Genomic DNA, 15,615 nt, shown 5'->3' with positions numbered 1-15,615 from the left:
AAATAAAATGCGGTTTTTCCGGAGAGCGGTATAAAGTATATTTTAATATCTGTAGGCATTACAACATCACACGGGAGACAAAACATAGAGAAAAACACAGCATTTGAGGAAAATTACGCGTAATAAGAGCATGTTGCTTGAAATGGTACATATCAATTAGCAATAGTATAAATTATATACCATACATCAGCAAGCCAAAGAGTCCGACATATCGCACATTAAATTAAAAAGTTGTCGCAGTTTCACCTGAAAGGCGAAGCATCAATTGCGATAGCAAATTTGTAGAGAGCTATACGGAGTAATGATAGTAGCTTTATCAGATGTATAACCTTGGACATGCAGCAGCACCGGCAACACGCAGAACTGTTGTCGACGCCGTCGGCGTTTTGCCCGCGTTGGCTCAAAATGCGTGCGGCGTTGGTGACTGTTGCCGGAGCCTCTGATATAAATAGGCACTTGGTGCCGCAGCTAAACGTCGCCTGCCTTCCCTCCCCCTCCCTCCCACGGCCTTTCGTGCGTCAGAAGAAGGCGCGTTTGCTCTACATATATGGTCATTGTAAAGGAGGAAAGAGACGCCTACTTCTGCAGCCCTTAAGGGAGCATGGCACAGAACGCGCGTTTGTTCTCCGCCGTGCGTTCACTCCCCGTGAAAGCGCACGTCCCTCGAGCCCTTGCACTCGCACATACAGCGTTCGGCGGCGCGCGGCGACGATTTCATCTCCATTGACGTCATACGGAACCTCACGGCGACGGCGACGGCAGAAATCTGCTTTGGAGTGTCCATATAATTGCTATCGCAATAAAAAACCCACGCGACAACAACGCAATGCAGATGTACTGATAAAAGGAAGCGCGGACTATACATTGAATGATAGAACGATGCGTAGCCAAATGTAACAACAATTTAATTACTCTAGTGAACCATATAAAGTATCGCGCTCCTTAACTTGGGGGAACCACATTTAAAACAAGAAATGTGATCCACTTACAAAAAAAAAGAAAAACATCTTTACATGGCAGCCGACCTACGCACTTTTGCAAATAGCTTTTACTCAATATCTGACATTGTGAGAAGTCCGTATATCATCCTGTATTTCAAAATTGGATGGAGCTGGAGTGTTCCTAAATCATTGACGACAGAAGTCAGCAAGTGAGCCCACCCAAACGACACGTATACAAAATTTAACTGCCTAACCGATCTGCAAGTTAACGATGGCGCCCATTAATCAAACCACTTTTAGGGTGCTTGAATGGTATCTTGCTCGCCGGGAGAGGGAGGACACGCAGGCATGCTAGCGACAACGGACACGCCGCATACTGGTGGGGTCAAGAGTCCACAAAACGTGCCAAACACGTGTCGGAGTGACGAGAGGCGACGATTATTCTCGACTCCCCAACTTACTTGCAATGCCTGTGCATGGCCTTGGAATTAGGGGCGCTTCTGTGCCTACCTGCGTGCTGACCGATGTCAAAATCCCGCAAGCAAGTGTAGGCAAGCGCTGCTGCAACAAAACTATATGCACACGGACACACATCAAAGCTTTCATGCGTAAGCTTCTACGAAAAAGCAGCGACGTACACACACGTAGTAAAAGCGCACGCGCTCACACACGCGCACATACACTCAAGCAATGTGCACACGCGCCCTTTTCCTCCCACACCCAAGCACATACACGCTATTTTTTCGTCATAATATCGGCCCATTTTGTAGTATTCTAATGGCTAATCTCAGCTTGAAGCGAGTTGCTAAAGAAAGCTCGAGCGCCACATTAAAGGCACCTTCTCCGCTACGTGTAACATGTATAGCAACGGCCGAAACATTCAGGCTCACCTGGTTCATGCAGCATCACCCGCCATTCTCGAACAATATTATTCTTGCACGCTGGTACCAAGGCGTCCATTAGAGCACAAGTAAACGCCACAACACCGAACGCAAGTACCACAAGCTATGTACATCGCGCACGAAAAACCATTTCACCACGTTTCACCTGAGGTGATTGATGCGAGGTTGGCCCCGCTTGACGAGGCTCGTCGGGCGTGCATTGAATGACATTGCGGCTGCCCGGCCTAGGGCAGGTGTCGATGGATGTTAGGCCTAAAATCGTGTCTTCATGCCGTCGTCGACGAGGCGGTTGGAATCTCCGTCGTGTGTGCGGCGTGCTGAGGAAGACATCGAGATGTCGTTGATGCCATGGTGACGCCAAAGGCTTGTGGAAACGGCCACTGATTATCCAAAGTAGTATCCATGAGTTGAAGTGCACGAAAGAATAAACAATTGCAGAGCCATAAAGGACCCGACTGTGCCTAGTATGCGACTGCCGCACTAGCCTCGCTTGTACTCCATTTGCATATGAGAATAAAAAGGTTGCGCGTCGTATCTCTTACCTATGCCGGCTGTAAGTTGTGTTTACAGTGCACGGAGGAAATACATTTTCACTCGCATTTTCACACGGCACGAGGTTTTTGAGCTGATAAACTCCATTTTGTAAATGGAGTGATATCAGGTCATTCCGTTTTTTTTTTTAATCCATCATTTTGGGAAGGAGGTAAAATCAGGGTTTTATGCTTTTTGACTACATGGTGATGGAGTAAATATATTGGGCGACGGAGTTTTAGAAGGTATTCAACCATGAAACCCCCATTCAGGCTCATTTATGCTTACAGTGTTGAATGACTAACTTTCAGCAAAGGCTGTAATGAACATACACAGTATAAACATTTATCGCTCTTCACTCGGACACTCGGAACATTGCTTCATACTTCGAAGAAATATAAGCAATTTTCCTCGCATAGTTTGCCGAGAATACGGGAAAAAACACCTAAATGCCATGTATGGCGCATAAAACTTGCGAGATTGGTGAAGAAAACCAGTACTCGCCAACCGAAAAACAAAAAGAAAAACGAGAATGGTTATGGCGCTTTTGCACGCAATACTTGGTCACAATGAACGAGGTGCATGACAGCCTTTATTATATGCATGTCGAACGACGCAATGCGTTTGCGTATAGCTCAGGGGGAGTCCCCGTGTCCGGTCAATCATGTGGGCCGTTGATTATATGCAAAATGATTCAAGGAACAAGCGGGATGATAATTTCTTCGCCTTCTCGACAACGAAACCGTTTTTTCAAGATTAAATATTTTATTTATTTCTCCAAGAGTAAAAGGCCCGGGACAAAAAGCTGCCCTGAATCAGCTTGACGGGGTCCGGGGCCCATTTACAAAACGGCAGCAGTGAAGGAAAAAAGTACAATTTCAATACATCATGAAACAAGGAGCCGTAGACAATGCAAAATTACAATTAAACTACATGCAAGACAAAAGTAAAATTCAAATATACAATGCACTGATAGTAAAAAAAACAGTGGTATAGCAGAAACAGAATATTTAAAACATGATTGCAATTCCACACTACGATATAATACATCATGTTCAAGCAAAATACATAGCAGTAGTTTCCTTTTATACCGTGGCAAAAAATATAAAAGGAATACTCTAATTTGGGTTTGAGCCCACCACATTCTCAAAAAAATTGCTCAAAAAATGTGTTTTTTTTGTCTGGTTCATATTTTGTGTGTACCATTTGTTCGTGTTAAGCGTGTTCGGAACCACGAAATGCAACATTTGGGAGCCATACGTTGTGCGAAGTCGGGGTAGATGCCATTTCTCTTTGCGTCTGGTGCTTGTATGAGTGTGCGATTATGTCACCGATGACAGTTGGATTATGAACTTAGCCCGAGGTAAGATCAAGCTATTCAAGACGCGAAGTACGGTAAATGACACTAGATGATGGATGTGAGATATACTATCTTTAATAAACAATGGTCTGGTAAGAGCTAGGTAGTCTGAGCCAGAAACTATGCGGATAGCTTTTTTTGCAGAAGTAGTAGTTGGTTTAGATGCACGCGAGCCGCAGTTCCCCACACAAGATGACAGTAGCTTATTTGAGAATGAAATAGTGAATGGTATATTAATTTCTCCAATAGAATCAGGGCAACACTTGATTTCAGCCAACCAAGAGGCTGGCTTCAGGAAGGGATATTCTACGATAGATCATATCCATGTCATCAATCAGGTAATCGAGAAATCTGCGGAGTACAATCGGCCTCTATATGGCTTTCATAGATTATGAAAAAGCATTTGATTCAGTAGAGATACCAGCAGCCATAGAGGCATTGCGTAATCAAGGAGTACAGGAGGCATACGTGAATATCTTAGCAAATATCTACAAGGATTTCACAGCTACCTTGGTTCTCCACAAGAAAAGTAGAAAGTTACCTATCAAGAAAGGGGTCAGGCAAGGATACACAATCTCTCCAATGCTATTCACTGCATGCTTAGACTGGTAAGGCTTAGGAGTGAGGACCGACGGCGAATATCTCAGCAACCTTCGGTTTGCAGATGACATCGTCCTATTCAGAAACAATGGAGACGAATTACAACAAATGATTGAGGACCTTAATCGAGAAAGTGAAAGAATTGGGTTGAAGATTAATATGCGGAAGACAAAGATAATGTTCAATAGCCTGGCAAGGCAACAAGAATTCATGATTGCCAGTCAGCCTCTAGAGTCTGTAAAGGAGTACGTTTATCTAGGTCAATTACTCACAGGGGACCCTGATCATGAGAAAGAAATTTACAGAAGAATAAAATTGGGTTGGAGTACATACGGCAGGCATTGCCAAATCCTGACTGGGAGCTTACCACTGTCGTTGGAAAGAAAAGTGTACAATCATTGCTTTCTACCGGTGCTAACATATGGGGCAAAAACTTGGAGGTTAACAAAGAAGCTCGAGAACAAGATAAGGACCGCGCAAAGAGCGAGGGAACGAAAAATGGTAGGAGTAACGTTAAGAGACAGGAAGAGAGCAGTGTGGATCAGAGAACAAACGGAGATAGGTGATATTCTAGTTGACATTAAGCGGAAGAAATGGAGCTGGGCAGGCCATGTTACGTTTAGTATGAATAACGGATGGACCATTAGGGTTACAGAATGGATACCAAGAGAAGGGAAGCGCAGTCGAGGACGGCAGAAAACTAGATGGGATGATGAAGTTAGGAAATTCGCTGGGGCAAGTTGGAATACGCTAGCGCAAAACAGGGGTAATTGGAGATCGCAGGGAGAGGCCGTCGTCCTGCAGTGGACATAAATATAGGCTGCTGCTGCTGATATAGTTGATATTAATTTTTTTTTCTTTCACGGGCAGCCAATCTTACCAATCAATAGCGCGTCCTGTTTTTTCGTGATGCTCTGACAGTGCGTTTGACACAGTGTGCCACTTAGCTACATCATTGCGGCGCTGTTGTATCCTTCCTTTTAAGTTCCCAGATTCGCATATATATTTCTCATTCCGCTTTTATAGTCCACTGTTGTCACACGAAAACTTGAGCTGAAGACTTACTCGACGATGGCTATCTAGACCAGCCTATAATGACAGAAAAAGGGCGGGCTGCTAACCCTCCTGCCAGAGCAAGGACAAGAAGGAAGCATACTTTACTTCCTTAGGCACGAGGGGTTAGCGAGTCATTTCAAGGATTTTCAAAGGTTACGGAGTGCCTATCTTGCGCATCTGTACAAGCAAACTAACGCAGCAGCTCGTCATAGTGAAAGACCGCCTCGAAAAAGAAAATACCCTGGCATCGCTCTACAAAAAAATTTTGCCACGACTGCCAGGTGTGCTATAAGGCGGAACTGGGAGCTTAAAAAGAAGACGACAACAGCGCCGCAATGATGTAGCGAAAGGGCACACGGTGTCAAACGCACAGGTGGAGCATCACGAAAGCCACAATATTCATTGGCAATCGGCTTCCGTCACCGAAAACAAGAAATTAAATTTTGCTTCACCTATGTTTTGTAGGAAAGTGTACGCTTTTATAAGGGAGGGGGGGCGAGGGAATGGCATACTTTGATCCCGCCCGCTCTTGACAGTGAGGGGGGGGGGGGCACTGCCCCCCCCCCCGGCAGTTACGCCTATGAATACAACACTGGTTGATGAGCAAATTTCTGTATCATCAAGGAAAGTCGTACATCTCGGAGTGCTGGTACCACATACACGGACAACTGCAGCAGTGGGCCGCGAACTTCGCCCCACACCAGAAAAGCTGTGTTTGGTGTTTTTATGTAGAGATGCAGGAGAATGAAGGAATATATATGCAAAAATTGGCTTTTAGTGCGCGAATGCAGAACAAACTTTTTCTTCAAAAGGCAAGCACTGATTTGAAGCACGCCCTATAGTAGGATACAATTAAAGAACAGCAGTTAGCAAATAGCGCCATTTTCCACAGCGTCCGTAGCACTCCAATGACCAACACAAGAATAAAAACTGCTCGTTGATGATCGACTCTATCAAAGAAGCCCAAGCCGTCAAAATACTTAAGCATATCATTTCTTATGGCCGCTTAAGCAATGAATCATGACATGGAATCTAAGTGCACGCAAGAATAAAAACAACAGAAAATTCTTTCTTCCTTCTGGTGATATTGTTGTTCCCGCGAGGAATGAAAAAGAACTTCTTTCCGTCTTCCGTGCGGTTGCGGCAACCGAATGCACAGCAGCCCGGCATACTAGCATGTCACGCTACAAACGTTGGTTTCAAGAGAAAGGAATTCAACAAGAGGCGACACTCCCATAGGGCCCAGCGGCAGAATTGACTGCAGCGCGCCAAGCGGTTGGTATAAATCACTTCCGGTTTCAGTTGTGGGCGCGCTATTTTGAACGCAAGCTAGCACGCCGGCTGCGCCCCCCTCCTTTTTTATTGCGATAGCAATCATATGGACACTTCAACCGGATTTCTGCCATCGGCGTCGCCGTCGCCGTGAGGTTCCCTATAGATAAAATCTTCGCCGCGCGCCGTATGCCCGAGCGGAAGCGTGCGGGGACGCGCGCTATCACGGAGAGGGAACGCATTCAATCTCCCCCGCGCAAGCAAGGAAGCGGGAAGCCAGGGCCGGAGGGAGCAGGGGGGGGGGGCGCACTTCTACTCTGCCAACAACCGCGCTCGTCGCTCACCCGCACCGTCTCTTATCTCCACACGGCTCTGACCTTTATGCGCCGTGCATTCGCCGCTCAGTTTCCGTTGAAGCGATAGACCGCACGTACCTTCGCCGCTGCGGCGTATGCGCTTGCTGCCAGAGTTTTGACGGTCGTTGTCTGCAGTCATTCCGTGTGATCTATTCATGTTTGTTTGTGCGCGCTCACACCACGCTTGTTCATTCAGTTAGTAATAGTCGGGCCACATTTTCCAACGCACGCTACACATGCAATGCTGCCCGGATCGGCAGTGCAGCGCTACAGGTGTGTCCCTTCGCACGCGCTGCCCACGGGAAGCGCTTCTCATCAACACCACCAATGGACACGCGCCTTCTCGTGGTCATCGAGTCTCTCTTCATGTCGGTATACTTACGCCGCAGCACACCTGCTTACTTAATCAGCTCATGTTTACTACAATTCATATTGCTACCAAAGCCGCTCACCTTACTTCGTATGACATTACTGTGTTGCTATCGCATTCATTGCTTCGCCCTTAGGGCGAAACTGTGACATTTGTTTTGCTCTTCGGGTGGAATCGGTTTTTATTTCGTAAAAATGATTGCGAACGATTTCGTAAAGTCCCATGGGATCTGTGCCACGTGCAATTTCACAAAGTAGACGCAAGACCTTTTGTGCAATGAGCAAATATTTTGCTCTATATAAAAGCTCGCTGCGCGCCTTTTGTGCGTTCATCCAACGTTGTGACCCCAGGTAAGCAGTAGTTCCCGTATGAAGCTCCACCGGACGGCACCAGCTGAAAGGAAGTAAATTACAAGCATGTTACATTTACAAGCACGTAACAGCATGTTACAAGCATGTGTCATTTTGGTATTTAGACATAGGAATACTGCGTGTAGAGGCGAAACGTGCGAAAGCGGTGAATGGGCAGCATTACAAAGAAAAGCAATTTGCTTTTACATACATGGCGTAGAAAATACCCGACTCATCCCAAACAATACCATAAAATATGAAAACATCTGATTTCCCAGCGTTCCCCTATTTCCGGGCATTATTTCCTGCACTTTGGTAGCACAAATACACGGGCGACTTCGCGTTTCCAAAACTTGGCCTCGGGCGACGCGACGATACGTATGTACATACACAGAGACGGACGCAACAGAGGCTCCCAGTCGGACCATGCTAGACGTTCGCAGAGTGCCTTCTACTCGCACTCAAGACAAATGCGTGGGTGCAAAGCCTGTTTTCAGTCCTCTAGAAGACGGAATTTTCGAATTACAAGTTTCTGATATGTTCCTCGGCGTTATCTTTCGCGCGTTTTGCCAGCGCCAGCAGCATACTCCCATGTTATCACTCCTGGCAATCGCCCATCGCGTTTTCAACAGGCGTGAGTACCGAAAGAAGGTATACGTTGTTGCGGGTCCACAAAAAAACGTCACGAACTTGTCCCTCTAAGATTCATTACACGCCAAACTAACTTTATCACCGCGGCCGAGCAGCTTATCGCTAACTGCGTCACAGCGCGCTGTGCGGCCAGCGTGCCTCAAAAGTACCCCAAAAAGTAACGAAATTACTTTTCAGTAATGTCTTGCCTCAGAGAAAGCGGCACAAACTTCTAGCAAGATGCACTAGACTACGCACCACGGCCGAGTTCTCGCTAACTGCGACACGGCGCCCTGTGTGGCCAGTGTGCCTCAAAAACCGAAATAAGTTACAATAATCCCCCAGGAAGCGTCGGAAACATGTCCCATCACGATTCATGAACTCAAATAACTGCACCAGGAGGGCCGAGCTGTTTTTCGCTAACTGCGTCTTAAGTCTCGGTCCCGTGCCGTAAGCCTAATTGCGTCGTAGACTGTGAAACAAGATTTCTCACCTTGCCGTAGTCCAATAGTGCAGTGCATGGTGTCTTGTCCCAGTGCAGAAGGAACGCAAGAATACGCCGAGAGCCCAATAAACCAGGCTACTTTAAAAAAAAAATGGGGACAGACGGGTCGCAGCGGGCGAGCGCTCGAACGCGCGCGCGGCCGCCCTCTCTGGCTTCGGGGGAGTGTCTGGCGGATGACGCATGTATCTGGCGCGTCATTGACCTGTGGCTAGGTAAGGTAAGGAAAATAAGTCGCAAAGCTTAAGTTCATTTATTCGAAAACGTTTGTTTTCGCGGCAAAGAACTTGAAAAATAAATCAATGCCTGTTAGCTTAATTACACTTTCTTTTTTTTTTTCGATGCTCGCGGCAGCTAACGTTCGGCGTCAAAAGTATAGCGTGACGTATGGTGACGTGTTTTCTGTTGCCAGTTTTTGCCGAGTGTGCCATCTTGTTGAATTTCTTTCTCTATGAGCGGACTGTGTTCGTGCAAGAGTCTCTTGCAGGCCCGGTGGCCGTGCGGAGACATTGGCCAAATCGCGGAGCAGGGCCCGTATTCTGAAACGTTCGCCTAGGCGAAATTTCTCTTTTCGCCTTTCCTGGCGCGCGCTGATTGGCTGGTTGACCAAACCGGAAAAGAAGTCGCGCCACCTAGCAGTTCCGGTGTACGTCACTTTGACGTCACGGTGTCAGTGGTTGCTCTCGACATGCACTGAATAAACGAACACGTCGTTTGGTTGGTGGTGAAGCGTAGCAGAGAGACAAGAAAGGCGGTGGTCGTGGTAGTTTGTAGTTGCTGTTTTCATGGCGGCTTTGCGCGTTGGTGTTTGTTGACTGTTGTGTTGCCTTGTGTGTCGCCTTGTGAAAGTGCAAGTGTCGGTGGCAGCGTTTTTGGAGCAGCGGCAGCATGAACAGCAGGTTGGTCGCGTGGTTCGTCGCACGCCGGCGGGAACGATCTACCCGCCCCTGCCGTGACCCGTTCGCCATGAGGGCAGACGTTTTTCGGCGGCATTTCCGCATGACGAAGAGCTCCGTGCGGCTGCTTTGCAGTGAGCTTGCAGACCATCTGGAGCCCCTGACCGCGGGAGGCCTGAGCGTTGAGGACCAAGTTCTCTGCGCGCTCAGGTTCTTTGCGACAGGAAGTTTCCAGTTGTCAATCGGCAGCGAGGCGACTATTGACATGTCGCAGGCTTCTGTGAGCCGCTGCATAGCGAGAGTCGCGCATGCCATTGCTGTCGTGGGGAAGGAGCGAGGATGGGTGGCCTTTCCACGCACCTCAAGCGACCGAGCAGCCATCAAGCAAGGTTTCTTGCAACACGGCCGGCTTGGAGGTGTAATTGGATGCGTCGATGGCACATTCGTCGCTATTGTTGCCCCGAGGCTCCCTCCTGCACAGAAGGCACCCTACTGGTCCCGGAAGGGCTATTACGCCCTCAATACAATGGTGGTAAGTTGTAAACGAAACTGCACTGATAATGGAGCAACGTTTGATGCACAGCCATTTGCATCACAGTCACACTGTTTTCTGTAATGTGTTTCCCAGGTGTGCGACTCGGACTTGAGGGTGAGGTACATTGATCCGCGGTTCGCTGGCTCATGCCACGACGCGCACGTGTGGCGACACTCGCTGCTTCGCAGGCGCATCGTGAGTGGCCGCATTGTCGTGCAAGACGGGGAGTACCTGTTGGGTGAGTAGTAAGAGCTCTGAAAAGAAATGAGTACGTGGTGCATGTGCGTGTAGTCCTTGTATCCCCCTGAGAGTCGAACACATGTGCGTGATGTAATCGCTTGTCAAGGTGGTTTTCATTGTGTTCTGTTGTACGACGAACCTATAGAAAATGCAGTAAAATGTAATCGTCATCACGGTCACATGGGAAAAAGTGCTTCTGCATGTACGAGCACATCTCGTCGTGATTACTGTAGTAAAAATTGCATTTCATGGCTTGAACGCACTGAGGGAGGCGGACCCACTTGCAGCACATTGCCGTGCTACTGATGCGTCCGGTATTCTCCGGCAATCGAGGCGATTTCGAGATGCACAAGGCTGTTTTCGGCATGTCTGGGACCACACAGGCGCCCATATAAATGGATTGAACATTTCCGCAAAAGCGAATAATAGGAATAAGAGTGAAGCACTTCTTTACAGTTACACATGAACTGTGCTCGATACTTAGGATCAATATTTATCTAGTATTTTGCATGTGAATATATGAATAATGTAGAAGGTAATGTGCAATGGGTCTTACCTTGTGCAATGGGGCTTAGGTGAATAAGCCAGAAATAGTATGACCACTACTTATTTGTGCAGGTGACAGTGCGTATCCACTTGAGCCGTGGCTCATGACGCCTGTACCAGGCCACCCTGCCCTCAACACACCGGAAGGGCGGTTCAACACTGCCCACGCCTCCACAAGGTCAGCGGTGGAGCGCTGCATCGGCGTTATGAAGAGCCGTTTCCGATGCCTGCAGCGTCACTGCGCCTTGCACTATGGTCCCAGAAAAGCGGGTTCAATTGTGGCGGCGTGTGCGGCACTGCACAATCTGTGCATTCACGAAGGTGAGCCATACCCGAGCCATTTGTACCACCACCACGATGACGATGGCAATGACGACGATAGCAATGACGACGATGACGACGACGACAATGGCGACGACGCTGATGGCGACGACGCTGATGCCGACAACGATGGCGACGATGATGGTGATCACTCACTTGGCTCCACAGGCACAACGACGCAGACTGCATCACCGCAACAAAGGCGGGCCCTGTTCTTGCGTGGCAGGTCAGTACGCGCAAGGCAGATTGCTATGCTCTCTGTCGCTCGCAGCAGGCCCCTGCAGCATATCCAGCGAGCTGTTTGGCAGGCACGTCGCCTTCAACACTAGGCAGTCGGTCGCAGTTTGCTGAGAAGCGATTTGCGACATGCAGGTTTTGCGGCTCCTCCCATGTGCTTCACTAGAAGTGCTGACACTTGCCGCCTTGTGCTTGCGCACTACTTGTGCTCTTTCGTGCGAGGGGATCACTGCTTGTCGCTGCCACCTGATGACACTTGCCGCCTTGTGCTTCCGCACTGCGTGTGCTGTTTCGTGCGAGGTGATGACTGCTTGGTGCTGCCACCTGATGACACTTGCCACCTTGTGCTTCCGCACTGCGTGTGCTGTTTCGTGCGAGGTGATGACTGCTTGGTGCTGCCACCTGATGACACTTGCCGCCTTGTGCTTCCGCACTGCTTGTGCTGTTTCGTGCGAGGTGATCACTGCTTGTTGCTGCCACCTGATGACACTTGCCGCCTTGTGCTTCCCCACTGCGTGTGCTGTTTCGTGCGAGGTGATCACTGCTTGCTGCTGCCACCTGATGACACTTGCCGCCTTGTGCTTCCCCACTGCATGTGCTGTTTCGTGCGAGGGGATCACTGCTTGTTGCTGCCACCTGATGACACTTGCCGCCTTGTGCTTCCCCACTGCGTGTGCTGTTTCGTGCGAGGTGATCACTGCTTGTTGCTGCCACCTGATGACACTTGCCGCCTTGTGCTTCCCCACTGCGTGTGCTGTTTCGTGCGAGGTGATCACTGCTTGTTGCTGCCACCTGATGACACTTGCCGCCTTGTGCTTGCGCACTGCTTGTGCTGTTTCGTGCGAGGTGATCACTGCTTGTTGCTGCCACCTGATGACACTTGCCGCCTTGTGCTTCCCCACTGCGTGTGCTGTTTCGTGCGAGGTGATCACTGCTTGTTGCTGCCACCTGATGACACTTGCCGCCTTGTGCTTCCCCACAGCATGTGCTGTTTCGTGCGAGGGGATCAGTGCTTGTTGCTGCCACCTGATGACACTTGCCGCCTTGTGCTTCCCCACTGCGTGTGCTGTTTCGTGCGAGGTGATCACTGCTTGTTGCTGCCACCTGATGACACTTGCCGCCTTGTGCTTCCCCACTGCGTGTGCTGTTTCGTGCGAGGTGATCACTGCTTGTTGCTGCCACCTGATGACACTTGCCGCCTTGTGCTTGCGCACTGCTTGTGCTGTTTCGTGCGAGGTGATCACTGCTTGTTGCTGCCACCTGATGACACTTGCCGCCTTGTGCTTCCCCACTGCGTGTGCTGTTTCGTGCGAGGTGATCACTGCTTGTTGCTGCCACCTGATGACACTTGCCGCCTTGTGCTTCCCCACTGCGTGTGCTGTTTCGTGCGAGGTGATCACTGCTTGTTGCTGCCACCTGATGACACTTGCCGCCTTGTGCTTCCCCACTGCATGTGCTGTTTCGTGCGAGGGGATCACTGCTTGTTGCTGCCACCTGATGACACTTGCCGCCTTGTGCTTCCCCACTGCGTGTGCTGTTTCGTGCGAGGTGATCACTGCTTGTTGCTGCCACCTGATGACACTTGCCGCCTTGTGCTTCCCCACTGCGTGTGCTGTTTCGTGCGAGGTGATCACTGCTTGTTGCTGCCACCTGATGACACTTGCCGCCTTGTGCTTCCCCACTGCGTGTGCTGTTTCGTGCGAGGTGATGACTGCTTGTTGCTGCCACCTGATGACACTTGCCGCCTTGTGCTTCCCCACTGCGTGTGCTGTTTCGTGCGAGGTGATCACTGCTTGTTGCTGCCACCTGATGACACTTGCCGCCTTGTGCTTCCCCACTGCGTGTGCTGTTTCGTGCGAGGTGATGACTGCTTGTTGCTGCCACCTGATGACACTTGCCGCCTTGTGCTTTCGCACTGCGTGTGCTGTTTCGTGCGAGGTGATCACTGCTTGTTGCTGCCACCTGATGACACTTGCCGCCTTGTGCTTCCCCACTGCGTGTGCTGTTTCGTGCGAGGTGATCACTGCTTGTTGCTGCCATGTGCTGACACTTCCCCCTTTACAGTAGAAGTGTGCATGGTTTTGAGCCAGTCGCTTCATCCTTGTGCTGCTCCCATGTGTTCAAAATTGTCCTTCTGAAGCAGAATTGTGTGCGTGCAGTGCTGATGACACCTGTCCCTCTGCAGTAGAAGTGTGCGTGGTTTTGTGCCAGGCCCTTCATGCTCGTGCTGCTCCCATGTGTTCAAAATTGTCCTTCTTCGGTAGAATTGTGTGCCTGTAGTGCTATTTCTGGCTATGCTTTATTGTGATGCTTGCTTTCCACTTCCATATCAGTGGCTGGCAATGGCTGCTGTCTTGCTGTGTAGGTCTTGCTGAATGCAAGGGTCCAGCTGAAATTTGGTTTCACACCCTTGGCATAGTGCGCCCAGTGTATCTGTTGGATCGTATAGTACGAGCAGGCGTCACATATCCGCGTAAGACCAGCGCGCTGTGCTAGGTGATCCGCTTACGCTTCTATGTAAGCTCTAGAACCACCACATCGCCAAGATTCCGCTTACGTCGTGGCGTTTCGTGTGTTGCAGTGTCGGTATAGTAGCTGGAGTGATAGGTGTGCCAACTGAGTCTAGTGCGCCGCTACTGTACGCCATAACAGGAAAATTTGCGCTACACCTCTTGGAACGGTCCTCGGACGCTCGGCATCATCTGTACGCATGTAGAAGACGAAATGCGTGTTTGACGAAAGCGCTGATGTACATGTTAGCTGTAATGAATGCTTTAAATAGCATTCCATGAAGCGCACACAAAGGTACACGGGTAATTGCAGTATCAACAGTACAAAAAACGCGAAGTTACCGTCCATGATGTGTAGCAGCAATGGGAGAAAATAACACAACAGATGTACATGTGTGCGACGATTGCAGAATTATTTAGGAATTTTCAATATTTGAACTAGTGAGCACTGTTTCTGTAGGTTCATTGGCTGCAAGTATTGATTAAACAAAAATTACTATGGTTTAACGCTTGCAAGCTCATGTGTTAGCTAACACGGACGACGTAGTGGAACATTGCGCATACTGTTTGCACTGCCTGTAAGTTGAAAACGTGGCTTTGTGCCGTAGTGCACATGTGCTTTGTATTTAGCCATTTAGAATTCGGCCGCTGCCGTGGATAAAGGAAGCAACGGTCTGATCACTTGTAATGCAATGATAACCGCATTCTGCATTTTTTTTTTGCACCTGTGTGATCTCAGCTTGCAGTACAATAACAATTGTTGTTAGCCTTACTTTCAATTGCTCTCTTGCGAACTGTGCGCTCACGACTATCCTCCAAGGATGCTAAGTCACGCTCATTGCGTGTATGCGATTTGTGACAGTGATAGAGGGTGTCAATGGAAAGAAGTGCAGTAAGAGAGGTGCCGAATAATAACGAACAAACTTCATAAGGCGCGGCGTTTAATAAGCCTCCAATGAGAGTGAATGGACAATGCTTCTTTGCCGTCAAAACGAGTGCAATGATGAATGCTTGAATTAAGTTGCTTCACCAACATGCCAGCACGTCTTAGCTGTATGCGTAGGTAATGTGGGCCCGGAGCAAAGAACTTGTACGAGTGAAAACACCCCTAGTTGTGGGAACCGAAAAAGGTCACACGCCCGTGGATGAAACATTGTGTTTTCGACACGTGACGGTTAAATAAATTTTTTGCTGTTTCATTTACAAGTATTACTGAGAGCAGTCATGCTTTGTACCTTGTGCTAGTAAATCCCGAAGAAGGGCACACTGTATGTAGCAGTGCTGTTAGTTTTAAGGCCCTCGAACAGGCACCGACAAGAAGAGTTTGTGTTAGACTTAAGGATGCATGAAAGACACGTTAAGGCATGGCTGCTGAAGCAAACCCCCCTGCTACTTGTTTGTCGTCTGCTTTGAGCGGAAGACACAGGCGCCGCCGATGATAGTGTGCGCGCCCTACAGGG

General features: G+C 49.0%; 2 protein-coding genes across 2 annotated transcripts; one reads left to right on the top strand and one right to left on the bottom strand.

The window, feature by feature from the left end:
• The first annotated feature begins 9,836 nt into the window (after positions 1 to 9,836).
• On the top strand, positions 9,837 to 11,737 carry LOC125947750 (putative nuclease HARBI1). The gene is made up of 4 exons (XM_049673024.1): positions 9,837 to 10,298; positions 10,395 to 10,539; positions 11,160 to 11,634; positions 11,680 to 11,737. Exons 1-4 carry the CDS (start codon positions 9,837 to 9,839, stop codon positions 11,735 to 11,737), a joined length of 1,140 nt encoding a protein of 379 aa, XP_049528981.1.
• Positions 11,738 to 11,807: 70 nt separating this feature from the next.
• On the bottom strand, positions 11,808 to 13,744 carry LOC125947749 (uncharacterized). Its single transcript, XM_049673023.1, has 3 exons — positions 13,608 to 13,744; positions 12,608 to 13,529; positions 11,808 to 11,891 (listed from the first exon to the last, which is right to left on the bottom strand). Exons 1-3 carry the CDS (start codon positions 13,742 to 13,744, stop codon positions 11,808 to 11,810), a joined length of 1,143 nt encoding a protein of 380 aa, XP_049528980.1.
• Positions 13,745 to 15,615: the final 1,871 nt, after the last annotated feature.

The sequence above is a fragment of the Dermacentor silvarum genome, chromosome 8, assembly GCF_013339745.2.
Source record: "Dermacentor silvarum isolate Dsil-2018 chromosome 8, BIME_Dsil_1.4, whole genome shotgun sequence".
NCBI lineage: Eukaryota > Metazoa > Arthropoda > Arachnida > Ixodida > Ixodidae > Dermacentor > Dermacentor silvarum.
Note: the sequence above shows the minus strand (reverse complement) of the source record. Positions and strands in the feature narration are given on the sequence as shown.

Excerpts from the sequence above, each read along its gene's own strand:
- LOC125947749 (XM_049673023.1), bottom strand. The coding sequence starts at position 13,744 with ATGAAGCGACTGGCTCAAAACCATGCACACTTCTACTGTAAAGGGGGA. Across the intron at positions 13,530-13,607 it reads AAGGCGGCAAGTGTCATCAG|GTGGCAGCAACAAGCAGTCA; the intron begins GTGGCAGCAACA and ends AAGTGTCATCAG. Across the intron at positions 11,892-12,607 it reads CTGTGGGGAAGCACAAGGCG|GTGGCAGCGACAAGCAGTGA; the intron begins GCAAGTGTCATC and ends AAGTGTCATCAG.
- LOC125947750 (XM_049673024.1), top strand. The coding sequence starts at position 9,837 with ATGAGGGCAGACGTTTTTCGGCGGCATTTCCGCATGACGAAGAGCTCC. Across the intron at positions 10,299-10,394 it reads ACGCCCTCAATACAATGGTG|GTGTGCGACTCGGACTTGAG; the intron begins GTAAGTTGTAAA and ends TGTGTTTCCCAG. Across the intron at positions 10,540-11,159 it reads AGACGGGGAGTACCTGTTGG|GTGACAGTGCGTATCCACTT; the intron begins GTGAGTAGTAAG and ends TTATTTGTGCAG.